Source organism: Sorex fumeus, unplaced genomic scaffold (assembly GCF_029834395.1).
Source record: "Sorex fumeus unplaced genomic scaffold, SorFum_2.1 ptg000002l, whole genome shotgun sequence".
Lineage (NCBI taxonomy): Eukaryota > Metazoa > Chordata > Mammalia > Eulipotyphla > Soricidae > Sorex > Sorex fumeus.
In genome coordinates this window covers 33,141,411-33,168,826 of record NW_026606059.1, presented here as the reverse complement: position 1 = coordinate 33,168,826, position 27,416 = coordinate 33,141,411, and the positions used below count along the sequence as shown (strand labels likewise).

General features: G+C 41.1%; 1 protein-coding gene across 3 annotated transcripts in view; it reads right to left on the bottom strand.

The window, feature by feature from the left end:
• Positions 1–10,164: 10,164 nt before the first annotated feature.
• The window catches only part of ARMC1 (armadillo repeat containing 1), a 57,493-nt gene continuing 40,241 nt past the window's right edge, over positions 10,165–27,416 (bottom strand). For all 3 annotated transcript variants that reach the window (XM_056109965.1, XM_056109960.1, XM_056109957.1), the window contains 4 exons: positions 24,267–24,456; positions 14,407–14,523; positions 14,247–14,321; positions 10,165–12,292 (listed from right to left, as the gene is read on the bottom strand). In XM_056109965.1, coding sequence (XP_055965940.1) covers positions 12,101–12,292; positions 14,247–14,321; positions 14,407–14,523; positions 24,267–24,456 — 574 coding nt within the window. In that variant the 3' untranslated portion in view covers positions 10,165–12,100. The remainder of the gene's footprint in view (positions 12,293–14,246; positions 14,322–14,406; positions 14,524–24,266; positions 24,457–27,416) is intronic.

Genomic DNA, 27,416 nt, shown 5'->3' with positions numbered 1-27,416 from the left:
AAAGCTAAACTTCCAAAACTAGAAAACCAATGAAGCTATATTACCCAACAGATATTTCCTCATCAGTGGGTCTTGGATATTCACCTGGAATAAGCTGGATGGGTACAAAGAAGACAGAGCACTTAGAGAGCAGTCTGCTTGTGGTACCATGTCCCTTGGAGGAGGGAATTAGCCCTGACATTTAGTTCCATCAGGAAAGCAAATGCAGGTTCAAGACAGTGTCAGAATTATGGGCATTTGATCTCAAAAGTGCAAATTCACACCTGGGTGGAGAGATTACACTTAGGATTCAAGCAGATCCCACATAATTACAAAGTGATTCACAAAATATTAATCCACATTACAAAGGCTTAAGTATACAATTCAATTGGCCATAAGTGGGGGGGAAAGGAGATGAACCACTGAGACAAGACTCCAGACTCAGGAGCCTGGTATTCTGGCAAAAACAGAATCATCTGATGAGTTCTCAACTGGCACTTTTTACAGAGGAAGGACATCATTATAGAGCAAAAGTCCCCAGCAGTAGCTTTTGCTAAAACCTAGAGAGCTTTGAGACTGTGGTTCTGAGTCCAAGTCATCTCAGTTGGATTTCATTCAACTCAGCATCTCTGTTTATATTCATTTCAGAGGCATGTTCTCAGGGTCATGTTAATTTTAATTTAGGTTGTCTCTCATCATGTCCAGGTTTTTCTTGGCTCTTCCCCTTTTATATCAGTATCTTATAAACAAGTACTGAAGTCATTCTATCCTGATTGCTCCCACACTTTGATCAGTCAGGGTCATTTGCAATGTCAATACATTTAACAGAAGGAAACCTCCTAATGATCAGAACTGTCTGAAAACCAAAGGCACAGTCTTGGAAGAAGCTGACATGACGGACAGCAAAGCAATTAGGTGACAAAGTGGAACTAATTACTACCACTCCTTTCAACTTTGAGAATTTTGTAAAATAAGATGTTTTACATTGAGTTACGGTGCCTCCAAAATTTAAATGCTGGGAAAGGAGACACTCTGGAACTATTTCTGGTACAATATCTGATTCACTTATGGACAGTGGAAATTACCCAACCTGTTTTAACAAATGCCAGATCAAACACAAGACAACTGAGTCAGTCAGGATAGTCCCTTAGGGTTTCTGAGTATAAGTGTACAGAAACTAATTTAAATGAAATCAGTTGGCTAGAAAGAGAATGTACGTGCATGCTTAGATCACCTAACTATCAGGTCCAAGAAGCCTTGCTTGTCCCATGGGAAGTGATATTGTTCCTATGTTATCAGAACTAAGGGAAGTTCTCCCACGGTTATCCAGGGGCTCATTAGATATTAGATGGATTTGGGCAAGTACATGAAGGTGTCAATACTAGCACACTCTCCACTTTTCTGCTTGCATTTGACTGAACCCATTTACTTGTTGGAATAACTGACAGCTTTTGTTTGAAGCAAACAGATTCTAGGATCAATCTGGCATGGAGTCTCAAACAGAGTTAACCATCTAGAGAATGGTTGCTTTCCTCAGGTTTCTTTATGGATTGTAAGCCTGTCACATTTCACTGGTTTCATGAGCATCAGCTACAAGCCACACTAAAAATTAATTAACAAAGCGGAATCACCACTGCAAATTATAGGACCTGGGGAGTCTAGAATCATGGGGGTAATGTCTGCCATGGAACTGGCTGGCTGGGAAAGACAGGAGGAGGGCCTGATCATAAGAGGATGATTAATCAAATTTCCCCCAAACAACCCTTCCATGGTATATGCATAGTAAAAGAAAAAGGGCTTCGAGGCATAGTCACAGGGAAGCACAACTCCAAACAAGGTGATAAAACTGTCGAAACTGGGGAGAGAGGCTAATCAGATTGATTAGAAATAGAGCAGCTAATTTTAAACACATGAAAATTTTATAGGGAAGAGCTTCAGCTGCAGACATTGACAGGGCCTAACAAACCCTTGTTATTCCAATTTAAAGGGCACTGGTGGGAGACACAAACGAGGGGAGATGGCAATGATCACAAGGGTCACGTCTGTGTGCTGTGCTCGGCGCTGCTCTCTGGCAACACATCTTGCCTATCCCTGGCTTAGGAGGTAGCATGTCGCTGCGTAAATCACATGGTACCTCTCTCCCCCAGGCTAAGAGGGTCCAAACAATGGCCAAACCTTTGCTAGCAAGAGGATCCCTCACCGCCTCTCAGATTACAGCAGGGGATGGGAGGATTCTGCACCAGCCTAAACTTCACTCCTGCCATTTGGGAAGAACCCTTCTGTGTAGCCTGAGGAGGCAGAAAGGAAGCCAAGGCATGCAGAAGTTCCCAAGGCATTCAGAGCTCCAGAGCCCGCCCGTTCCCAAGCTGATTTTGTGCCTGCCCTTTCTACAGTTAGCTGTCTGGAACAAAGCATTCTTTTTTGGTTTATTTAATAGTGGGTTTCTGTCACTTGAAAAAGACCTAATGTCTATCATATGTGTAACCAGGTTATTGACAAGACACAGCACTTTGGGGGAAAAACATGTAAAGTAATATTTTCAAATGATTGCCTCAAGCTGTAGTACACTTATCTTTTTGAAGATACTCACAAATTAAATGCCTTTCAATTTTATGGGGATCAGTGAATGTCCTCTCTGCAAAGTGCCAGATAGTGAATGGTTTTCAGCTCTGTAGTCTCATGTGATCAGTATTGGTCATTTTTGTTTATTTTGCAATCCTCGAAAAATTGTGGGCTGGCGTTGGCATTGTCCCATGGGCTATTAAAACTGGTCAGTTTTGCACTTCAGTCTGATGGTTGGGAGAAACACGTGCACCGGACTACCAGATTTATGAGCAAAGTCAGTAGCTAGTCACACAAACAACTAAAGCCAAGGTGTCACTAGAGTCAGAATTAGGATGAAGCAAGAAAACTCAGCACAGGACAACATATATGGAGTCTCAGACACCATCACTGTATTAAACAATGTGAGGCTCTCCATGTGTGTACCACAGCCACATCTCCGTCAACTTATCAAGCCCTGATAACCATTATCATGCCCTGATAACCACCATAAAAATGCTGTCCAAAAGAGGGGATTTAGACAGCTTGTGGCTTATTTTTTGCTATAATATTTTGTTGCTTCCTCACAAAGTCCTTAGTCCTGGCTTCTCCTTGAAGAAACCATACTCTGCATACTTTTTTGATGTCAGCCCATGAAACCACACAAGAGAAACCAACACAGAAAATGCAGAGACTCAAGCTTTATTGTGCTGTAATAAAAACTATGTTATCTGTGGCCCAGGAGTCTAATGTCTTTGCCAGGAGACATAAAATGATTTCAAGCTACCTTGTTAGCCTGCAGTAAACTCAGACACTTCATAGTTCACAAACTCATACCTAATGCCAAAATACTGTGCTTATTTTTACTCCTATGGTCATCTCAATCATGGACTGGTGATAACTTTAGGATCTGCACCTGTTTTGTCTATTATGGGGTGGGGTGGGGGCAAAACAAACAAACAAAACTCCCCTTCAGGCTTGAATTGGGGGCCAGGAGGAAGATTTAGCATAGTTGAGCCAGGGATAGTACATTTGTCTTGCATATGGCAGGTTTTAGTTTGATCCTGGCACCAACTGAGCAGTACCAGGAGTAGTACCTGAGCACAGAGTCAAGATTAAGCCTTGAACACAACCAGGTGTGACCCTTTTACCCCCCAAATGAAACTGCCTGTCTGATGGTGGTGGTGGAGGTTTGAAGCATTCCTCAATTCTTTTTTTGGTTCTGTCCGATGCTGGTGATATCAAACAGACTATGTGCATGTTCTGGGGTACTGTCAGTTTCACCCCAACTCCTTCAGTTGCTGAGAAGACTCGTCCTTTCTGACCCAGACAATAATATATATTCCCACATCTCTCTTGAGATAGGTTTTCTTTTCTTTTTTTCTTTTTTTATTAGTGAAACACCATGAGGTACAGTTATAGGCTTACAAATTTTGTGCTTGGGTTTCAGTTATACAATGATTGTTTTCTGACTTGATCTGGGAAACTGTGCAGTTCCTTTTAACTTCCAAGTTCCTCCCAATAGAAACTCTGAGTTAACTTCATCACCTCTGGGCATGTGGAAACTTAAAACAGGGAGGCAATTATCAGATTTATGCCTGGCATTGCACCCAGGAATTACCCTGAGTAGTGCTTGAGGGACCACACGAGATGCCAGGGATTGAACCTGGGTCAGCTGTGTGCAAGGCAAATGCCCTACCCATTAACTCTTCAGCCTCTACATCTTCAACATGTCGAGATCTGCTAATATTGTATAATGTATTTTGAAGGTATTTTCAAAGATTATTTTGACTCTGATATATATTTTTCTTCCATGCTTAAGTTGCAACTTCACTCTAAGTTTGTACCCTTCTCATTTTGTTTCACTATCATTGCAATCACCTATCATTCTATCACCTATGATTACATCATTCGCATCAAATCATCTATCATTTCACTATCATTGCAATCATAGAATGGTATGGGACCCCCAGAAGGACTGGTTAACAAAATTGCTATGCAGGCCCAGTTTCAGATTCAAATCACCATTTGGGTGTCTGAGAATTTGCATTGCATAGACACAAATCTCAAATATTATCAGTACTGTTAATCTGATCATTACACTTAGAGAGTGTGGACTGGAGCGATAGCACAGCAGGTAGGACATTTACCTTGCACATGGCCGACCGAGGCGACCTGGGTTCGAGTTCTCCGCCCCTCTCGGAGAGCCTGGCAAGCTACTGAGAATATCTCGCGCGTAAGGCAAAGCCTGGCAAGTTCCCCATGACTATTCCATATGCCAAACATAGTAAAAAGTCTCACAATGGAGACGTTATTGGGCCCGCTCGAGCAAATGGAACAACGGGAGGACAGTGCTACAGTGCTACACTTTGAGAACCACTTCATCAGGTTTCATCTTCTAGATCTGAGAAAAAAGTGCGGCCTGTCTAACCTATCATTTTTTTGTTGTAGCTTTGTTTTGTTCTTGTTCTGTTTTTGTTTGGGCCTCACACAGGGTGGTACTCAGCTTACTCAAAACTCTGTGCTCAGGGATCACTACTGGCAGGATCGGGGGACCAGATGGAGTGCTGGGATGTAACCCAATGTCTGCTGTGTGCAAGACGGGTATGCTACCTGCTGTGCTATATCTTGTGCCTCTTCGATAAAATTTTATTATAACAAAACCGCACTCATTTATTCACTTATTGTCTATGCTGCTCCCTTATTACAACTGCAGAGTTAAATAGTTGCTACAGATTTGAAAGTTACAAAGTTTTCTGTTGTTTTTTCATGCTTTAAACAGTTTCTGAACCAGGGGCCATTTGACCCTTTACGGATACCCAGGATATTCCAAGGGGCCCCACAGGTGAAAAATCTTATAAATGTGGGGCCACAGCAGAAGAGTAAGGAGTCAATCTTTAGAACAGGGGAGCCACAAGAAGGAAACAAGGTGGGAAAGGGGGGATGAGCCTGAAGGGAGCCAGGTCTGAAGGAATCTGTTGGGGAAAAAAGTTGACACACTGCTTTAAAGAATGTTAACTATTTGGACTGTTGTTGAAGGCACTCACTTTGCATGTGGCCAACCAGAATTTATCTCTGGCACTGTATATGGAATCACCAGGAATGATCCCTGAGCATAGTCTAGTGTGAACCAAAACCAAAAGGGGGAAAAAAAAAAGTTTGCTGGACCCTGGTGTAGAGTAGAATTTTTACACACAAAGACCAGCACCTGTCTGGCACAGCAGTCCTTTGATGGACAGTTCTAATCAAGGTGGTAGATCAGTGCTTTTCAACCTTTCTACATCTAAACACCAGCAGTGTAGATGGGTGGCTGAAGCAATCCTGTTCTTGACAAAGGCCCTACCGCTGTGCTTAAAATAATTATTAAGTCTAGGGCTGGAGCAATAGCACAGCAGGTAGGGCATTTGCCTTGCACACAGCTGACCCAGGTTTGATTCCTCCGTCCCTCTCAGAGCAAGCTACTGAGAGTATCTGGCTCGCACGGCAGAGCCTGGCAAGCTCCCCGTGGCATTTTCGATATGCCAAAATCAGTAACAAGTCTCACGATGGAGACGTTACTGGTGCCCGCTCGAGCAAATCGATGAACAATGGGAGGACAGTGCTACAGGGTGAAAGAGAGAGTACAGTGGGTAGGACACTACCTGACATACAGCAAACCTGAGCTTGATCCCTCACAAGCATAGATCCCCTAAACCCCTGCAGGAGTGACCTTAGTGCAGAACGAGGAGTAAGCCCTGCGCATAGCTGGGTAAGGCCCAAAAATAAAGTAGAAAATTTTGAAAAATTAATATAAAAGCCTTGATTTAACATAGGTCATTTATAGCGATATGAAACTTTACAAATATTTGCCCAGGTCTGTGGATGTGGCTCCCTGCCTATGTAAAACCCAGGTTTTGAAAAAAATTTCCCACACCACAAAAAATAGTTACATTTGCTCAAACCCTGCTTTGTATTCCGATCATTTTTTCTCTTAAAGAAAGATTTTTCCTTTTTATAAGGTGGCCACATATCTTGGAAAATAAAGAACTGCTGTGGTTAGCCATGTTTTCTAGCAAAAAGGAAAATTGGAAGGATGCAGCATTATCATGGAGTTGCATCACTTACAGACACATACACACAAGAAAAATATATCCCAGAGTCAAAATTATGCTTGAAAATCTAAGTCACCTTTAAAATACAGTACACAACATTTACAGACCATGTTGGAGGCAGACTCTCAATATGTCCAAGACAGCCAATTTTGCCTTCAGTGTTCAAACAGATGGCTCATTCTTTGGGTGAGCAGCAGATGAAGGAGTTGGCTTGTATTTGAGGCCATCTTGTATAAAAAATACTTATCTTTAAACACTAGAATCACACTCTGCACAGTGAGAAGCTCACACTGCAAGGCACAAAGAATCAATTCATGACTGACTGAGGACGCTGTGGATAAATTTCTTTTTGCGTGTGTTATGCTGGGGATCAAACTCAGGGTTTCCCATAGGTAAAGCAGGTGCTCAACACTGAGCCACCTTCCAAGACCAAATCCTGCTCCCATTTTGGGGGGAGGAGAACACCCAGCTATACTCAAGGTTAGACTGCTCAGGAATCACTCTGGTGCAGCACAGGGGACCATATGGGGTGCTGGGGATCGAACCAAGGTTGGTTATATGCAGGGCAAGTGCCTTACTCACTGTATCTCTCTGGCCCCAGAAACACTATTTTACATATGGGAGTAACTTCTGTCTCAAGTATATTCAAGACCTCTTATAAATTAGCTAAGCGTTAAATGGTTCAGAGAAAAGACTGCAACAGCTCTTAAATAGAGTCTGTTTTCGTTCATAAGACATTTGTTTTTCCAAGACGTAAAGGGCAGGCCCGGAGGAATAGCACAGAGGCTTACGAATTTAGCCTTGCAAAAATGTAGTCATGAGTAAAAACCCCAGATGATTCCACGTACACCAAGTGCGACACTGACAGCTCTTGTTGGCTGAGCTCCAGTGGCACAATCAATTTCTACCTGAACCATAGCCAGTCTGTATAGGTCTGCAAAGATGTGTAATGGCTAGAGAGCACAACTATAAAGGTGTGTGAGCGCCTGTGTGTGAGCACTGCAGCAACTGGCAATCCCCACAAGCAGAATGAGTGTGGCTCAGCCAAGACTGCAAAGCCCAACAAGCTCGTGGACAAGCCCCAGGACTCTTGGGTTGCAGAGTGTCGCAGCCAGGGTCAGGGAAGGACAGGCATTTGGAAAGTTTCTTGCCCTCTCTGACTCAGTGAAAAGAATGCACCTGAAACAAAATCAAAGGAGGCATTATACTTCCAGAAAAATCCCAGGGGAAAGTATTGCAATCAACAACAGTAGCTGTTCAGAGCAGGTTCTAGAAGGGTGAAAAAATCCTACCTCTTAGTGTGAAAGTTAAAGTTCTAGGGGGCAGGAGAGATAGTGCAATGAGCTGAGGTTGCATGTGGAAGACAGGTTCAATCCAAGCACCTCATGGTTCCTTGTGCACACTGCCAGGAGTGGCCCCCGAGTAGCTGCAGAGCCAGGAGTTGTCACTCAGTGCCCCTGAATGAAAGTTCCTCTAACAGAACAGAGAGACACCAAATGGTACTAAGATTATTTCTTATTTAGGGCTGTTGATGTCCTTGGAAGGCATGTAGATTGAAATAGAACACTATTATCCATGAAGTTTCTATTCCACTTAAGTTCTGAAATCTTTCATGTTGCAACTTGATTTCCCTGTATTCATTTTATTTTGTTTTCGGGCCACACCAGAATTGCTCAGGATTACTTCTGGCTGTGCGCAGGGATCATTCCTGGCAGAACTCAAGAAACCACACGGGGTGCTGGGGATAGAATCCTGGTCAGCTGCACCAAGGCAAGCACCCTATTCACTGTACTATGGTTGCAGTCCCTCTCTTATAAGATAGTAATGATATCCAAACTAATAAAAGGGGGAAAGCACTACAATTAGAAGAGTGCAAGCCTCACTGAGCACCCCATAACCCAGTATAATCAAGCAGCACAACCCAACATGTCACCCTCAGCAAGCATCACAGCAAGGCCAATGCACACCCCTGCGCCCATCATCAAGAAGAAAAAGAAAGAAAAATCAAGAAAGGAATACAAAATCAATGCTTTAAGAAAAATCACATATGGGACCAGAGAGATAGTACAGCGGGTAGGGTGTTTTGCCTTGCATGCAGCCAACCCAGGTTCGATCCTCGGCATCACATACGGTCCACCGAGCCCCACCAGGAGTAATTCCTGAGTGCAGAGCTAAGATTAACTCCTGAGCATCGACAGATGTGACCCAAACAGATGAACACTCCCCCCAAAAAAGAAGAAAAAGAAAAAGCATGCACTGAGTCAGAAAGAGTTCAAGAGCTGAGTGAGTGCCCAAGCGTAATCCCTGGCACCAGTCTCCTAAGCACTGTGTAAGGAGTAGCCTTGCACTGTCAGGTGTTGCCCCCAACTAAAAAAGGAAAAAAAAAAGCACAGAATGTCCCACCTGAAATCAAGGACAGGAAGTACTATCAAAGTTTTAGCAATAATAATTAACTTTATATTGATAAATTTTATTTTCAAATTATGGTTATCTCACTAGGGAGAAATTACATCCATTTTTACTATTGAGAAAAAATTAAATTTAAAGTTTTACCTACAATTACAAAGCTAGCAAGTTATAAGACAGAAATCAAATCCAGTATTTCTTATATACAGTAACAGAGAACTCTCCTATAACTGTAACTACTATAACTTCTATAACTATATTAAAAACTAATTTTAACCTCACCAATGAAACCTTTTCTACCCCATCCCACATTTTAATTTTTTTGGGGGGAGGTCATACTTAGCAATGCTGAGGGGTTACTCCTGGCTCTGCACTCAAAATACTTCTGATGGTGCTCAGGGAAAACCATATGGAACCCTGGGAACTGAACCTGGGTTGGGCATATGCAAGACAAACTCCCTACCTGCTCTACTCTCTCTCTACCCACAGTTCCCATCCCACATTTTAAAATAAAACTCTAATGACAAAAGGAAGGAATTAACTAACCAATAATTCAAAAATCCCTGGGGATGGGGGAAGGATATAATTCGATATTCTTCCTACTTTTCCACTTCTTCTGCATATTAAAATTATTTGTTTCCACTATAGTTATTATTTCAGCACTTCTACCACCAAAATAAGACCTCAGACTTTTTTATTTCTCATTGAGGAAAAAAGATGCCTTTAACTACAATTTTATTTTAATATCATAAACACGACTGTAGGTATATATGTAGAGAGACAACAGGTCTAAACTTAGGGAGTGACAGACGTGGTTTTGGTTATGAGGTAAATGAAAGGTATGTGGGAATCCGAAGGGTAATTCACCTGGAAAGAACTAAATAGCATCCAGACAATATAACACAAATGGCGTAGAATAACCAACACTGGGCTGAGCACCAGTACAGTGGGTAAGGTGCTTGCTTTGCATGCAGATGACCCAGGTTCGATCCCTGGCACCATGTAAAGTCTCCGTGAGTCCTGCCAGGAGTAATCCCTGAGCACCAAGCCAGGAGTAAATCCTGAGAACCACCAGGTATGGCCCCCAAACAAAAAAACAAAAATTATAATCAATACTGCTTCTATAAAAAGTGCAATACTCACGCCCTTTTATTATGTTATTTTTTATTACTTTACAATATATTTCCCAAAAAAATGCCATTACAGTTGCCTTAGTTGCTCTATAAGACCTGGAATAAAAGAACACTTAGAATTAGAACACATAAACATCAAGCTATAATACCAACTTGTACTGAACCATCACTACAAAAGGGGTGTAGTTTTTGAAAGAAGTCAATGTGTGGGAATGAGAAATAAAATACAAACTTGTTAGAACAGTAAACTTTGTTTTAATGGCTGCAGAAAGGAGGTGGTTTTGTTTTCTTTTCCAACAGATCTGATCCCACAGCGAGTTGTATTGTCCACGCAAAGCAACACATGCCCTGAAAGCTTACATTTTCAGTTGTGTGTATCTTGAAATCAGACACACAAAAAACTGTTGTTCTCAGCACCTGCCATACCCTTCCACTGAAGGTCACCATGTTTGGAGACTCAAGATTCTTACTGGTGATGATGGTATCACATGCAATTTTTCTCCATGACACTGCATGTTCTTCATTTTCTCAAGAAGTAATAAATATGCAAGGAAACCCTCCAGTGTCCAATTCTCTCTTCACATTCTACAAGTAGTAAAACAGCAGCTCTACAGGTTGATGAAAAGTATTTCCTTTCTCTTATTTGTTTTTAATTATATTAGCAATAGTTTATTGGGATTTAGCTGAATTTCCAAAAAGAAATTTTTAGTTGCCAAATATTCCAGAAATTTAAAGCATTATATATATGTAATTAGCTCTTATCTATGAAAAAATATATATGTGTGTTTATATTCAGTAATCTTACCTTCACTGAAGTTCAATGTTTTCTGGCTGGCCATAAAAAACAAGATTAAGTAGACCAATGCTGGCTTTATTTCTTTATAAGCAATAATTTGAGTGTTTTTCCATTCAATACGACCATATGTTCATAATAAATTCACAAAAGGCATACAAGAAAACACCTACTGAATAGGTATCTGCCAAGCAATTTAAGTTTTAAAATTAGACTTAACCAAGTAGCACTACAGCGTTACAAGGCATCAATTTTTTGTTTTCTTTTTGTGGGTTGTCAGTTCTTTACTAACTTTTTCCCAGGGGACAGTGTGCAAGCATGAAGGTCTAGAGATCATTTAGTTTCTCCCAGTATTATGGTGGATGTAACTCTCAAGAGCGGATTCTAACAGTAGTAAGTCAACTAGAACCATGTGTGATCACATTCAAATAGTCTCCAATCGCACTTTGATGATATATACACTTTATTCTTCATGACTGATTTTGTGTTAATCTTATTAAAGTTATACCAAAAAGACAATGCAAAGTTGGGCTGTATTTTTAGGGGACTGCTACATTCAAATGAATATAGATTCACAAAATGTCATCAGTAATGTCCTTTTTATAAACATGGTTGGCAAAATAAAAAAGGCACAAATGGGGAGGAGTAATGAGAAATGTTTTTAACTTTCAGTGAAGAGTACCACAGTATTTTTTCATGAAGAAAAGCAGAGAAATGTGTTCAGTAATTCATGCACAACTTGAGCTTGGGAGAAAAAAAAAAAAGAAACAGGAAACAAAAAAACCTTCTCCAGATAGGTCCTGAGGCTTGATGAGAAAATAAATTTCCTAATCACGTGCTTCACGTAAAATAAAATGTAAAGCTGCACATGTTTGGTTTGACGTGGACCCAGGTTTTTATAAAAGTGAGGCAATTAAACAAAGGAAACCAAAAGCAAATACCTTCATGAACAAAGCAACTCCACCTGCAGGTAGCCTCTGTCCTTTTCACCACTTAGTGGGCTATAATGTCCAAAAAAATGTAAAATGCAGCATACGCAATCATGTAATCTAAAAACTTTCATGATAACTTATTGCAAATTGCACTTGACAGTTCACCACAACAATGGAAAACTGGCCCCTTGTTGGTTCATACAGTCCTTGAGCCCCAAACTGAAGTCACCAGTAAAATGACCTGGACAAAAAGTTTGCAGCTGTGCTCAGCCAGCTGGCTCCACCCTCTGGGTGTGAGCCAACCCGGGACACTGCCTTGTCCTGCTCCTTCGAGGGACTCTCGTCCTCGGGCAGGTAGTCAGGCAGCTCTGTGTTCTGCTCGACCTCCACAGGGGTATCTTGGAATGGGACCAGCATCTGAAACAATCCAATTGTTGAGAATTAGGAACAATCAACCTAACTGCTACAGAGACATAAGTGAGAGTTCAGTTTCACTCATTCTAATTACGTTATTCTCAGGGACAAGATTCCTAGAAAATTTTTCTTCATACATGAAAACAGGTGCAACTGAACACACTACAAGCACAGAGAGGCAGGGCTGCACGTGAAAAATCAGATGCTCTAACTCGCGGCAGCGATTTCTTCAGACCCCAATTATTAAAATCTTATATTTCCTATATTGCTCCACCACGCAACATTATCCATAACAAGCAACACAAAACACATTGTCTAGCAATTGTATTTTCAGCAGGTATGACGGGTGGTAGCACTGGTCTCGAAATATAGAACTAAAGTAGAGAAAGAATACTTCGCAAATTGTCTGCCACACAGGCAGGGGGAGGCATAGAATTGAAGGCGGGGGGATACTGGGGATTTAGGTGGTGGAAAATGTACACTGAAGGGATGGGTGTTTGATGACTGTATGATCAAAGTTCAAACATGAAATTTTTGTTACTGTAAAAAAAAAGAAAGAAAAAAGAAAAATGATGGAATAAGAGCCTCTGAATACTCTCCACCACAAAATTAAAAATATTGTGAAAATTTAAAAAAAAATTCTCTGAAAAATGTAATCTAGGTTTATTGAAAAACAACAAAAGTAATGGGACAGAAAGGAGGACAGGGATGAGGCGCTTTCCTTGGGCGCGGCCAATCCCACTTGGGTCAATCACTAGTACCACATGCAGTCCCTTCGAGTACCAGCTTAGACAGACCCTGGGTGTGGGCCAAACCACTACCTCCCTGCCCCCCCACAAAAGTATCTGGAAACTGTGGCCCCTTGCGCCCTACCAGTTCATTTCTACAGGAGTGCAGATGAATTAAAGGCAGAGAGATTTACTCTCTTTTACCCAAAGCTTGAGCGATAGCACAGTGGTAGGGTGTTTGCCTTGCAAGCCACTGGCCCGGCTGAGCCAGGTTCTATTCCTCCGCCCCTCTCGGAGAGCTCAGCAAGCTACTGAGAGTATTTCACTGCACAGCAAAGCCTCGCAAGCTATCCGTGACATATTCGATATGCCAAACACAGTAACAAAAGTTTCACAATGGAGACGTTACTGGGCCCGCTTGAGCAAATCGATGAACAACGGAGGACAGTGCTACAGTGCAGTGCTACCCAAAGCTAGTGGGAAAGCAGCAAGAGGTGAAGATTTTCTCATGATGTAGTTGCCCAACAATGAGGCTGGCACATAATTTTTTTAACTGGCAAAACTAATTAGGAATATAAAGTATTAAAAAAAATAACAACAAGAACCACGCAGGACTGGGGATGTAGCTCAGTAGTAGAGCACATGCCCCATATGTGTGAGGCCCTGAGTTCAGTTCCAGTACCTTAAAAACAAAAAAGGGGAAGATTTGAAATCAATAAAACAGAAGAGCAGGCTCTGGGCACATTCTCTGCTGCCGGCATCACAGCCTGCAATGTGTGCCTTTCTCTCTGACTCTCTATACTAAAGTATAAACATTCAAAAAAAAAAAAAAAAAAAAAAACCAGACTCAGACTCTGATATTCACAGAAGATTTCTTGGGGCCAGAGAGATAGTACAGTGAGTAGGGTGCTTTCTTTGCACTCAATGAACGGGGTTTTGTCCCCAATATCATATATGGTCTCCTGAGCTCTACCAGGAGTAATTTCTGAGTATATAGCCAGGAGTAACCCTGAGCACCTCCACGTGTGATTTACCCCCCAAAAAAACAAAACAAAAAAAATTTTATTTCTTGAAGTGAACAGTTAACTAGGAAATATTAAGATAATTTGTACAAATACATGTCTATATGTCCGATAACTATTCGTATAGAAATATTAGCAATCTACTACCCATGAAAAACAGTCACATGTCAGAGTTAAGTACAGAGAAAACGAAATAAAGTTTTTTACCTCTTCACCACTTTCACTTTTTACAACCTGCTGCGCCTTCATAACCTTGGTCGATGCTATAGCTGATGCCAAAGCCTAAGTCAGGAGAAAAAGAAACAATTCTGAACACTGATTTGTCTACCTGAAACTGCAAGTTCATTCAGTCATTTAATATACTAACCTCTGCTTTCAAATCTGAACGGATCCGCACCACACATCTCTGAACAGCCATTTGAAAAGTAAAGCTAATTACGCCTTTAATTTTTAACAAAGCCTCTTCACATAGATTTCTCCGAGACTGAAAAAGTAAAAGAAAATTGTTATTAAGACTGACAAAGAAGAGTAGGGAATAAATCAATTGAACTACTATTGAGTGGATGTTATTGGACAGTAGGAGGCAATAGGGTGGGAACGAACATTCTGCCATCTCATATTTGAAGGCATAGAAGGAGTTGTGCTTAATCAGATTATTTTAAATTATATAGAGAACAGTAATTGCTGTCATTTTTTTCAAGTTTCATGATCTGCTTTAATAAGTTCACTCAGAGAAAAGTTTAGTTGTTATTAATCTAAATCTTTAATCAAAACAGGACAATAACACCAAAAAAAAAAAAGATGGAAATTAAGAGGTTCTTCTAGTTCAAGAGTCAGTCAACTAGCACTAGCACCTACCTGCTGTTTGTGGAAATAAAACTTTAGCGGAGAATAGCCCTGATGCACCATTGGCTTCGTACTGTTTGGGGCTTGTTTCATGCTACAGCAATTAGTCGTTATAACAGAAACCATACAGCTTACAAAATCTAAACTACTTACTGCCTAGCCTTTTCAATAAAAGGCCTTAAAAAACTGCTGCCATTTGCTTACTTAAAAATATCTAGGGATAAATTCTAATAAAGTTATAATCAGTGAGGATTTGTTGTTCGAATCACTATTTTTTTTTGCTTGTTTTATTTAGTTTTGGGGTCACAGCTGAGAGTTTTCAGGGGCTATTCCTGGCTCTATGCACTACAGTGACCCCTAGCAGTGCTTGGAGGACCATAAATATGCCAGAAGTGGAAACCTGTGTCAGGCAAGTACAATCTCTCTGGCCCCAGAATCACCATTTTAAATACTTTGTAGCTGGATTTGAATCCCAGCACCAAAAGCAAGTACTTGGCAATTAAAACATCGTTCACTTATGGCATTCTCAATGGCTCACATTTTTTATTGATTCCATTTTCCCTATGACAATAGCCTGAAATGCTTGACTCCTTATATTAACCTACTCCTTATAATAAACATAATAAATTATGTTTTCTATATCTCATCTAACCTCCAAGGTCCAATTTCTAAAACTAAATACTTTCTATCTGTCCCCCTGTAGAAAATTCTTACCACTTCAACCACCACTATCATTTAGAGGCACACACGTATCTTCAATATGACAATTTTTATTTTTCAACCAGATATACTCACTTGGATATTAATCAAACAGAAGATACCGAGAGACCTTTGGATCATCTCAAAATGGATGATCCAAAGAGAAAATGGGTGAAAGTACAATTTCTGCTCATCCCTCCCTTCACCTTCATCCCACACATCAAATTGCCATTCTCCCTATTTTCCTATTTCTGTATCAAGACCATGTTCTGATTCAGTACTTCTGAGGAGACAGGAATGTGCTATTGATTCATGTCTCTGCATTAAAACCTGAAAAACACTACCTTCAATCTGGCACAGAGACACAGTGGGTAGCGTGCTCGCCTTGCTCATGGTTGACCCAGTTTTGACCTCCCCGTCCCCACCCGCCCCCCCCCCCAGCACTCCATACTACATGCCAGCAATGCTGGAAGTGATCCCTGAGTCCCTGAGTGCAGTCAAGAGTAAGCCCTGAGCACAACTGAGCGTGGTCCCCAAAAAACAAACAACAAAATACCCAAATTCTGTCATAATCTTCTCCAAAGGAATAAAATTTTTTTTGGTTTGTTTTGGTTTTTAATCCTTCCCAGAATTTGTGGCCCCCAAGTTCTACCTGGCAGTGCCGGGAAGTTCCTGCAGGGTGAGGGATGAAACTCAGGGCTCTGCTGCTCGCCAGGCATGTAAAACATACCCCTTTAAGCTATCTCTCCAGCCCGAAAATCATTCTTGAAACTTATACCCATATTCTTTAAAACAATTTACTTGGGTCAGGGGGGTAACACAACAGGTAAAATGCTTGCCTTGCAAGTCTTCAAGCCCAGCTTGATCCCCAGTATTATACATGGTCCCCTGAGCACCACCAGAAGCGATCCTTGAGCACAGAGGCAGGAGGAAGCCTGAAGCACCAGGTGCAGCCCCAAACCAACCAAACAAAAAACGTACACCACTTCTTATCTTACTAATTAAACCAATTTTGTTCACTTCTACACTTCAACTCTGCTTAGGTAGGGTCTGGGTTAGAGTGGTATACAGCAGCATAGAGGCTCGCGGCCGTGCACTATTTCTTAAGGGTTCTGATACAGGCTCCAAATTTTATAAGGTTGGAATCAAATTCCAACATTTCCATAGACCCAACACCAGATAAACTTTAAAGTGAAAAACCGTTTGCACAGCACAGACAACACGAAGTTCGAGCACTACTACAGTTTGATTCCTTATTTTAAATGAGAAAAGGGGTGAAGAGCTAAGCAACTTGCCTCATTTATCACAGGCAGAGTCTGACACTACATTCCAACTATATGTGACAGTGAGAAACCAGATTCACGAAGCCAATTCATCTTAATTTTGACACAAATTAACACATTTTCAACAAGTGAAGCTTGGGATGGGGTGAGGCGGGTAGTGTAGAAAAATTCAACTCCAAGATTTGATCTCAGGGATAGCTATTTCTGAATAAACATAAAATCTTCAACAAGCAAACAGGATCAAGAATTAACTATGAGAGCTATAGTGATAATACAGGACATTTGCCCGGCATGCATCCAATCGCTAGCATGCTATGGTGGAGGTCCTCTGAGATCACCAGGAGAAATTCCCAAAGAGTCAGAAGCCATCCCTGAGCATCTCTGGGTATGGCCCAAAACAACAAAAAAAATTTAGCTATGAATGATGAATAAACTTTTGACTAGGATAAGTGGGGAGCACAAAGGGAGAGAAAGAAGAGAGACAGTGAGTGTACTGTTTTGAGACGAGAGAACCAACTGAGCACAACTAGTAGTTCTCTTTAAACTTTAAAGACTATGCTACTGTAATTTGCAGGTGAGGAAATAAAGCAAAGGGGGAAATGCCTAGAAGATTCAAAATCAGAAATTACTTTCTAAAAGCCCCAATGCACACAAATAACATACAATGCTTTTCCTACTGTGAGACTGAATATGTTTCCATGTAGCTATCCAACAAATTAAGAGTCTAACTATATACTGTTTTATGTATCCTCAGTATCTTCAATTTGTTAATAATCTACCAGAACTTGCTTTCAAGAAACTTCAGGGCAAAGTGATATTACAGCAAGTAGGGCACTTGCCTTGCACGTGGCCAACCTAGGTTTGATCCCAGCATCTCATATGTTCCCTGGAGCAAAATCCGCCAGGAGCACTTCCTAAGTATAGAGCCAGTAGTAATTCCTGAGCATTGTCGGGTGTGGCCCCAAAACAAAACAAAGTTAATTTGAAACTTCAGGATCTAATGTAAGATTCAGTAAGTATTGTTATTTTGGGGGGGCGATATCATGGAGACTATGCCTATGGAACCCAACCACCAAACACAATAACTAACTCCTAAATTCTGAGACTTAACTGACCTCACACAACTAGAAAAAATTATGAGTAATCTATTTGGCATCGCTAAAGAGAGAAGTGGTAAGCCATCAGTCATCATCTCTAAATATGTAAGTTAAGAAAATTTATTCTGACTCAAGATAGTCTCAGGGAGCTTTCCAACTCCAATGAAGATGGTACAAGGGTCAGGTTTACCCCTGAGAATTAAGCAACTAAAAACATAGACAAAAAAAGATGAATGAAAGAATCGTTTCAAGACTACTGGGAAATAGGCCCCCAGGCGAGAATGAAACCAGTGAGACAAGCTCCACCAGGACACCAACTCACAGATGATGGGGCTTGTGGGCAGCGACCCGGCAAGGGCTGCGAAGTAGCAGCCTGGCTAAATGAGAAGGACCCAGCTGAGAAGGCAATTACAACTCACAGGACAGAGCACATGTGAAGGCAGAGTTGTACAAAGAGTTGACACCGGGACACTGTGCTAGACATCAGTCGTGAATTTCCTTCTGCTGCTGATCTGTGGATGCGTGTGGGAAACCACCGGAAGATGGGTAGAAGTCTGGATTGGAAAAGAATGAAAGAACAACTCTCTTCTCTCCTCGTCACTTCCTATTCATCCTTTCCTACTGGGCCTAGGGGGCATACTTGGCTACACCCAGAAAGTTATGAGGCATCAGAGATCAAGCCCCAAGGGCCCACACATGCAAAGGCTCTGCCACTTGAGAACATTCCCAGCCCTGTAAGAGCAATTCTTCAGAGCCAGGACAGAGCTCAAAGGGCAGGAGTGAATACTTTACAAGTGGGCAAGAGATTAGACAGATCCCGGGCACCACAGGATCCCCAAGCACCCACAGAATGATTCCCAAGCGCACCAAGTATGGCTCCAAAACCAAAGCAAAAAAGAGAACAATTTTGTTTGCTCACAAATCAGTCATAGTTTTAAATATCTTCATCTTACATGAAGCCTGGACAGAGTATCCACAAGAATATTACCTTGGTTGTGTAAAACAAAAGAAAAATAACGCAAGGAAAGAAAAGCATTTATTGATGAAAGAAAACAAAATACTAGCACACTCAATCCAGCATTATTAAAAATGTTACCTAGCAGGACAGAAAAGGAGTTTCCTAAGACGGGTTGGTTCAATTTAAGAAAATTAATCAATAGAATACTTGATACTAATAGAACTCAATAAAAATATTTAAAAAAAAACCCACACAACTTTAACACAGAAAATAAGTAAAATAGATATTTCTCCAAAGAAGGGACAACGTATGATAAACTAAAGATTTATACTTAACAAAGAGATAGCTTAGAAGTCTGAAGCACATGTCCGGCATGAACCAAGACTTGGGCTCTAACCTCCAAACTGCATGGACTTCTGAGTACTAATGGGCATAACTCTGGTGGCCCCCCAAGATGGCTGGGAAGGCTGGGAAGCCCCCAGCAAAAAAAAAAAAAAAAAAGTAAAATGGATGGACTGGAGCGACAGCGCAGGAGTTAAGGGGTTAGCCTTACATATTGTTAACACTGGTCTGATCCCTGGCACCACATATGGTCCCAAGCACAGAACCAGATGGAAGCCCTGAGCACCTGTGTGTGGCCCCAACACCCCACTGTTGCCCAACCCCTGCCGATAATCACTACCAGTTCACACCCTCTTGGATGGGCTATGTATACTTGAAAAACCTGATGAAAGCAAACACTGATGAGGATGTAGAGAGACTGGAATCCTCATCCACTGCTGATGCAAATGTAAAATGGTGTTTCCACTGCGGAAAAACAGTAGCAATGACTTCCAAAAGTTAAACACAAAGTTAACATATGCCAACCCAGCAATTCTACCCTAAAAAATACACTCAAGAAAATTAAGTCTACTCAAAAACTCATACACCAATTCATAGCAAATTATTATCACTGCTAAAAAGTAGTAATAACCAGCATCGATCATTAAGTAGACAAAATATTTTCTTACAATGGAATATTATTTAAGAAAGAAATGATGTACTAATACACACTAAAACAAGGATGAAAACATTATGCTAAGTAAAAACTAGACATGAAAGGTCACATATTATATGAATTAATTTACATAAAATGTCTGCAGTACGCAAATCCATAAGACACAGTAAGAAGATTAATGGTTGCCAAGAGTTATTAGGGAGAGTGATTGCTAATGGTTATGATTAATGGATCATGGCGGATTCTTTCTGGTAGGATAAAGTGGAATTAGACAATGATGATAGCTGCACAAATATACTCAAAACCATTGAAATGTACTCTGAAATGAATTTTATCGTATGTGAAGTCTATTTTAATTAAAACAAACCAAAAAGACCTGAAAGAATTCTTCCCCAGCTCAGGACAATGGTTCAAAAGGTTAAAACACACAAGTTTTGCATTCAGAACCCCAGAAGTAAAACAGAAGGACCAGAAAGAGACTGAAGGGATTTAAATGCGCTGGCCTTACATTCGACAGATGCTGGTGAGATCCCAGCACTGCAGAGAGTGCCCAAGCACCACCAGGACTGAGCCCTGAGCACAGCCAGCAATGAGCACTGGCACCAAAAATAGAAGAGACATAAAATATAACATATAAGAATAGCACAAAATCAGATAAGAGAAATGAATGAGAAAAATGAAAATATATTGTTCTAAATGTCCTATATTGCACATGAATATAAATATTAACTGAAACAAGATTGTGGTAAGTTAATGATAACATAAAAATAATAAAGGGCAGGAAAAAAGACTAAGATAAGGAGAGAGGGAAGGAAGGTAAGAGAGCAGAAGAAAAGAATTTTATCTAGTAAATAAAAGACAGAAAAGAAATATAAAAAAACATTAACTAGTCAAAAAATATAAATAAACCAAGAAGACCATGAAAGGAAACAAAGACTACAATGGGACAAACAGCAAGTTACCATAGGGATGACTGGTTTAAACCCAATCATATCGATAACTGTATTACGTATATACAAAAGGTAAAAATGACCCAATAAAATTCAACTGAAATTAGGTACAAGTAAAAGATACATATTAGTAAAAAAGAGAGTCAGAATAGCCAATATTAAAGGTAGAAAAACTAAATGAGGTGCCGGAGCGATAGCATAGCGGATTGGGCACTTGTCTTGTACACGACCGACCTGGGTTCGAGCCCCAGCATCCCATACGGTCCCCTCTGCACTGCCAGGAGTGATTCCTGAGCAGAGACAGGAGTAACCCCTGAGCATCTCAGGGTGTAACCCAAAAAAACCAAAAACTAAATAAAATTTTATAAGTGACACAAAGGAAGCGAGGAAGGGAGGGAGAGGGGAGGAGAGGGAGGGGGGGGAAGGAAGGAAGGAAGGAAGGAAGGAAGGAAGGAAGGAAGGAAGGAAGGAAGGAAGGAATCAGAAGAACCAACATGGGGGAAGTATTAGAGCGCTACAATAATCTAAAACAGTGGGTTTTCCACAGCAGTCCACAGAGTGGTGCTGGTCTACAGAGTTATTATTGAAAGGTCTCGTGGTCATTAATGACCCAGCATACCATAGTTAGTTGGCAATAACTCTGTCACGAACTAGCAGGAAATTTCTGCAGATTGTTATCGATCTGCGGACAAGTGACAGAAAATCAGTTTCAAAGGTTCTGTACAATCTGTAACATTTCTTAACTTTTCATTAGAATTCTCCAGTGAGGTTATCTAGGCCAGTTGTTTCTCAACTGGGAACCCAAAGATCCCCAATAGGAGCCCCAGGGTATTCCAAAGGGATTAAAGGTGAAAACCAAGTATATAGGTGTTTATGGGGATGGCACAAGATTAGGGGGTTAACCAATATGACAAGGGACCATGAAAAGGAAACGAGTTTGAAAGGGGTCGCAGTTGCAGGAAGACTGAGAAACAGTGACCTACGCCAGTCTTCTCTATGGGAAGATTTTAAACTAAAACGTTTACTTTTTTAATACAATAGAGCTAGTCAGGTTTTCTATTTCACTCAAGTGTTCATATAATCTGTGTCTATCAAGAAATTTTCCTGTGTGTCTATCCTGTCAAACTTACTGGCATAAAGCTAAGATACTTGTCCATTTTACTGACTGGGGGAGTGGAGTAGCTGGGGCCACACTTATAGTGCTCAGAAGTGACTGCTGGCTCCATGCTCTGGTGGGACTCCTGGCAGGTCTCACGCAGTGCAGGGACTGACCCCAGGTCCACCTCCCTGCTGCAGGGAGGCAACAACTCGCCCCCGCCCCTGCCACTCCTAAGACTGCCCCTCTGGCCCATCAAAAGCACTTTAATGTCTACAGGATCCACAGTGTGCCCTCATTCCTGGTGTTAATAAATTTTTTACTTCTTGTATTTCCTAAGTTTGGCACAAGCAAGGCTTCTTAACTTTTTCTCATTCGTGACTCCTTTTTACCAAAGAAATGTTTTATATGTCTCCAGGTATATAGTTATATAGAGTAGGTACACAAATCAAAAATTTGCCTTAAAACAAACTAGAGGCCAGACATTCATCAATTTAATGATTATTTTAAAGATAACTTGCTTATTTCACGGATTTCCCGCTATATTTTGGTTTACTTTTGCATCATTCTCCTACTCTACATTCTATTTTTCTCTATTTCTAGTTTTTGTTTTGTTTTTTGTAGGGGGGGAGACGATGGCTTCATAATGCAAAGTATATGCTCCATCAGCAAGCTACACCCCTAGCCTTTTCTAAATTCTTTATAAGATGTAAAAGCTTAGAGCTAGAGAGCTTAAAGCATTTGACTTGTATCAGCCAACCATGGTTTGATCCCTGGCACCTCAGAGAAGCCCTGAGCAGCACCAAAAGTAATTTCTGAGGGGGGCAGGGGCAATAGTGTGGCAAACTGGACACTTGCCTTGCGTGCTGCTGTCAGGGTCAGTCCCCGGCATATACAGTCTCCCAAGCACCACCAGGAGTAATTCCTGAGTGCAGAGAAAGGAGTAACCTCTCTTTTATAGACATTATTTAGATAAATTCCCCACTAAACAGTACTTTATCTACTTCCCACAAGTTTTGACACTACATTTTCATCTTTATTCACTTGAAAATGATTTCTGGGGGCCAGAAAGGTAATACAGTGAGGAAAGCACTTGTCTTGCACAGAGCTGACCTGGGCTCAAACCTTATCACCACATACGGGACCCTGAGTCTCTCCAGGAGTGATCCTTGAGCAGAGACCCAGGAGTAAGCCCTGAGCACAATACCTGACCCAAACAGTTTTCTGGGCAGAGATGGCTCAAAAAATTGACCCCTGCTTTCCACATAAGAGTACAGGGTTCAATCCAAGCACCACAGGGCTCTTCAGACCTCTAGCACCTCAGGGTGCGGTACTGTAACTCAGAAACAAATCTTTCTAGTTTGTTTTGATTTCTTCACAGATCCATGATTTTAGAAATGTGTTAGCTTCCAAATATTTAGAGGATTGATATTTCTGCTACTGAGTTCCAATCTGCTTTTCACTGTGCTCAGACAGTATGCTTTGAACATAATTTCTAAATATTTTAAATTTATTAAAACTTTTTATATGGCTCACAATACAATCTTGGTAAATGTTTCACATGCACATGAAAAGAATATTATCTTCTTTTTGGATGGAGTATTCCATAAAAAAATTGGTAATTGTTATTGAGTCACATATCACTCCATTTTTCTGTATATTTAATGTTTTTATTTTGCCCAGCAGTGCTCAGGGATTACTCCTAGTTCTCTAATTAGTGGTCACTCCTGGTAGCACTTAATACCGTGGCAGGTACCAAAACAGGGTCTCCTGCAAGCAAAGCTCGTGCTCAGTCCACTGAGTAACTCTGCGTAATTATTTCATTGAGGGCAGTATTGAAATTTCCAGCCCTAATTGTGGAACTGCTATTTCTCCTTGCATTTCTGTTAGTTTGGGGTTCCTATAGTTTGAAATTTCATTATTAGAGTATAAATTTGGTGGGCTTTAGTTTTGTTTTTCGTTTTTAATATTTTTAGAGCCACATCTAGCAGTGCAAGGAGGCTATTCCTGGCTCAGTGTCCAGAGAACCAGGCAGTGCTGGAGATTGCACTGTCAAAGCTCTGTATGTAAACCATATGTTCCCTGGGGCAACCTCCCTGACCCCTAGAGTATAAAGATTTAAAACTGTTATGTCTCCTGATTAACTCATCCCTTAGGCACATAATACCTCTCTTCATTATTAATATAAAACTTCTGAAAACTCATTCTTAAAAACTGTTAGCAGGGAACACTGAAAAAATTACTTGTTTAAAGTAAATTCTCTCTTCTATCTTAAGATGCATGTGCTTACAAAAGTCTTACCGTATCATCAAGACCATCTATATGCAAAACCACTGTCTTAGCACGTTTGTTTGTAGTTCCCAAAAAAAACTGAGCTTTCCTTCGCCGTGAATTCATCTCATTGTAACTATCACCATCTGCCATATTAGAGGATTGAAGAATGTCATAGATTTCAGAAGCTAGCAGTTTTGTTTCTCCTGGAGTTGTAGTCCTTGAAAAAAAAAAAAAAAACAACACACATAAATTAATCAATTAACCTTGTTACCTCAATGATACTATCGTTTCCTCAGCTTTGAAGAGATTCATTTTCTTCGTTAAGGTGCTTGGTTCAATATATAAGAAATATACCAATGAGGGGCTGAAAAGATAGTACAAGGGTTAAGGCACTTACCTTGCATGCAAATGACCCCCAGTACTGCATATGGTTCCCTGTGCACAGCTGGGCACAACTCAAAACTGTCTTCTTTAAAACAGAAGTACTAATGAATTCTCAATTAATCATCAATATAGAAAATACATCTACTTCTACAATCCTTTTTTTGCTTTCTGGGTCACACCCGGCGATGCCTAGGAGTTACTCCTGCTTTGCACTCAGGAATTACTCCTGGCGGTGCTTGAGGAAACATAGGATGCTGGGAATCGAACCCCAGTCGTTCGTGTGCAAGGCAAATGCCCTACCCTCTGCACTATCACTCTGGCCCCTACAATCTTTTAATTATGTTTTAAGTCTATTGTTAACTGAAATTAAAGACTCATCACACAATCACATATTGAAATCATTAAATAGAAAATCAAGAGATAAATGCATTTGCCCCTGGATTAATACCAACCCTCAATTTACAATTTAAAAGTAACCTGATCTTGCAGAAAACACAACAAATTTAGCCTGAGGATAGCTAAAAGGTAGAACTCCCGACTGCAGGCCTTAGGTGTTAAGTATGATTGATGCCGGGATCACCCCACACACTACATTAAGCGGCACTGCTCTATGGGATACCTAGTCACGTATCTAAGAATTCGCTTAGTGTGCAATCTCTAGCACAGCGGAGCCACGTGGGCAACCCCCTCACCCAAAGCACACAGTAAGTACAATCACATGTGCGGCCAACAGTGCGTACTGTAACAAACTGTGTGAGCACCACAACCAAGAATGTAACCGACAGACATCACACAACAAAAGGGGAGAGAGGGGAGGTTTAAAAATCAGGGAAAGGGGCCTAAAGAGATAGTCTGAAGGTGAAGCACCTGACTTGCATGAAGCTTCTGTGTCTGGATTTATATGTGGGGGTGGAGAGGCGGGAAGGAGAGGTAACTCAGGGATCAATCCTGGCTCTGTACTCTGGGATCACTCTTCGCAGGCTTGGGGGACCATGTAGGATGCTGGGGGAAAAACTTGGTTCTGCCACACGCAAGGCATGTGCCCTACCTTGCTGTACTATCTCTCTGGCTCCCCAAACTTGGTTCAATCCCTAGTATGCATTACCCCAAGAACTTCCAAATGCACTTCCCAAGTAATTCCAGAGCCCAGAGTAGCCCAACCCCCATCCAAATAAAATAAAAAAGAAATTTGTAAAAAGAAAGCATATAAAATCTGAAAACAGAAAACAATTTGGGAGAGGTAATTCATTATTACTGTTTTTCTAAATTTAGTAAATTGAAAATGGTTCTATTTAAGTTACATTTTTACCTATGTTTTACAGAGCATGCATAAATCATAAAATCCTAACTTCACCAAAACCGTCATACTTTTTTTAATTCAGTGCCAGGATAACATTTTTCTGCTTTTATAGAAATGTTCTGTAGTGAACCAATCTATTTACAAGTGGCTACTAAGCACCTGAAATGTGGAAAGTACAACCAAAACATGAATGCTATTTACCTTTAATTAAACTTAAGCTGCCACATGTGGCAAGTGGCTGCCTATTACACAGTAGAGATACAACAATTTTTATTAAGTAGTTGAATTTAATATTGCTAAGTACATACAACTGTAAGAAAATAATCCTCACTTCACCTATAAATGGGCCCAAGTCCAAACTCTCTCACATATTTAAAGCATTTAAAATCTGTTCCCATTAAGCTCAACCACCACCAACTCACTTTGTCCTTTCATAAATTACTTTCCATCAGCTAGAGAAAGAGCTCGAAGGGCTACGCACATGCTTTGCATGCAGGAGGCCCCTGTTCAATGTCCCTCACCCTGTGATTTTCCAAGCACTGTCAGAGTACTCCCTGATCGGACTTCCCCTCAGCCCAAAGAGGCTCTTGTAGAGCGTATGCTTTCAAACTACTTCCTTTGAAGACTCCTATCAGCCACCTTATTTATGAAGCCTCCTTCATAGCAAGTCCAGTAAGGCTTCTGTCAACATCCAAACCTACTAGGCTTGCTCATATAGCGCTAACCCTACTTTCCTATTTTTCTCTCTAGAGCAACAGTACAGCAGATAAGGCTTGCACATCGACAACCTGATTCAATCTCCGGCATCCCATACAGTCCCCAGAGCAACACCAGTAGTCCAAGCGCAGAGCCAGAAGTAACCCCTGAGCATGGCTTGGTGTGGCCCCCCCAAAAAACAAAAACACAAAAAAGAACAAGGATAGTTTCTCTGTAGCTTCCATAAGACCTAGTAAGAGGCCAGGGTAACAGTACAGCGTGCAGGACAACTGCCTTGAATGTGGCCAACCCAGATTCGATCCCTGGAACCCCTTATAATCGACAGAGCATCTCCAGGAGTGATTTCTGAGTGCAGATCCATGAGTAAGCCTAATGAAATATGTTAACTGAATTAATAGGGAGCAACATTCCTAGGGAAAAAAGATGAGAAGTGTCACTTTCCCTGGACTTAAGTCATACTATAAAGCTCGGAGCTGGAGTGATAGGGCTGGGGTAGGGCATTTGCCTTGCAGGTGGCAGACCTGGCTTCGATCCTTGGTACTCCATATGGTTCCCAGAGCCCTCGATGAGTGATAGAGCCAGGAGTAGGGCCAGACAGAGGACAGCTGAATGTGGCACAAAGACAAGAAACCAAATTATATTATAAGGTTATAGTAATCAAAACATGGACTGGAGCAACAGCAGAGTGGTAAGGTCTTTGCCTTGCATGCGACCGGCCCGGACGAGCTGGATTTAATTCCTCCGCCCCTCTCGGAGAGCCCGGCAAGCTACCGAGA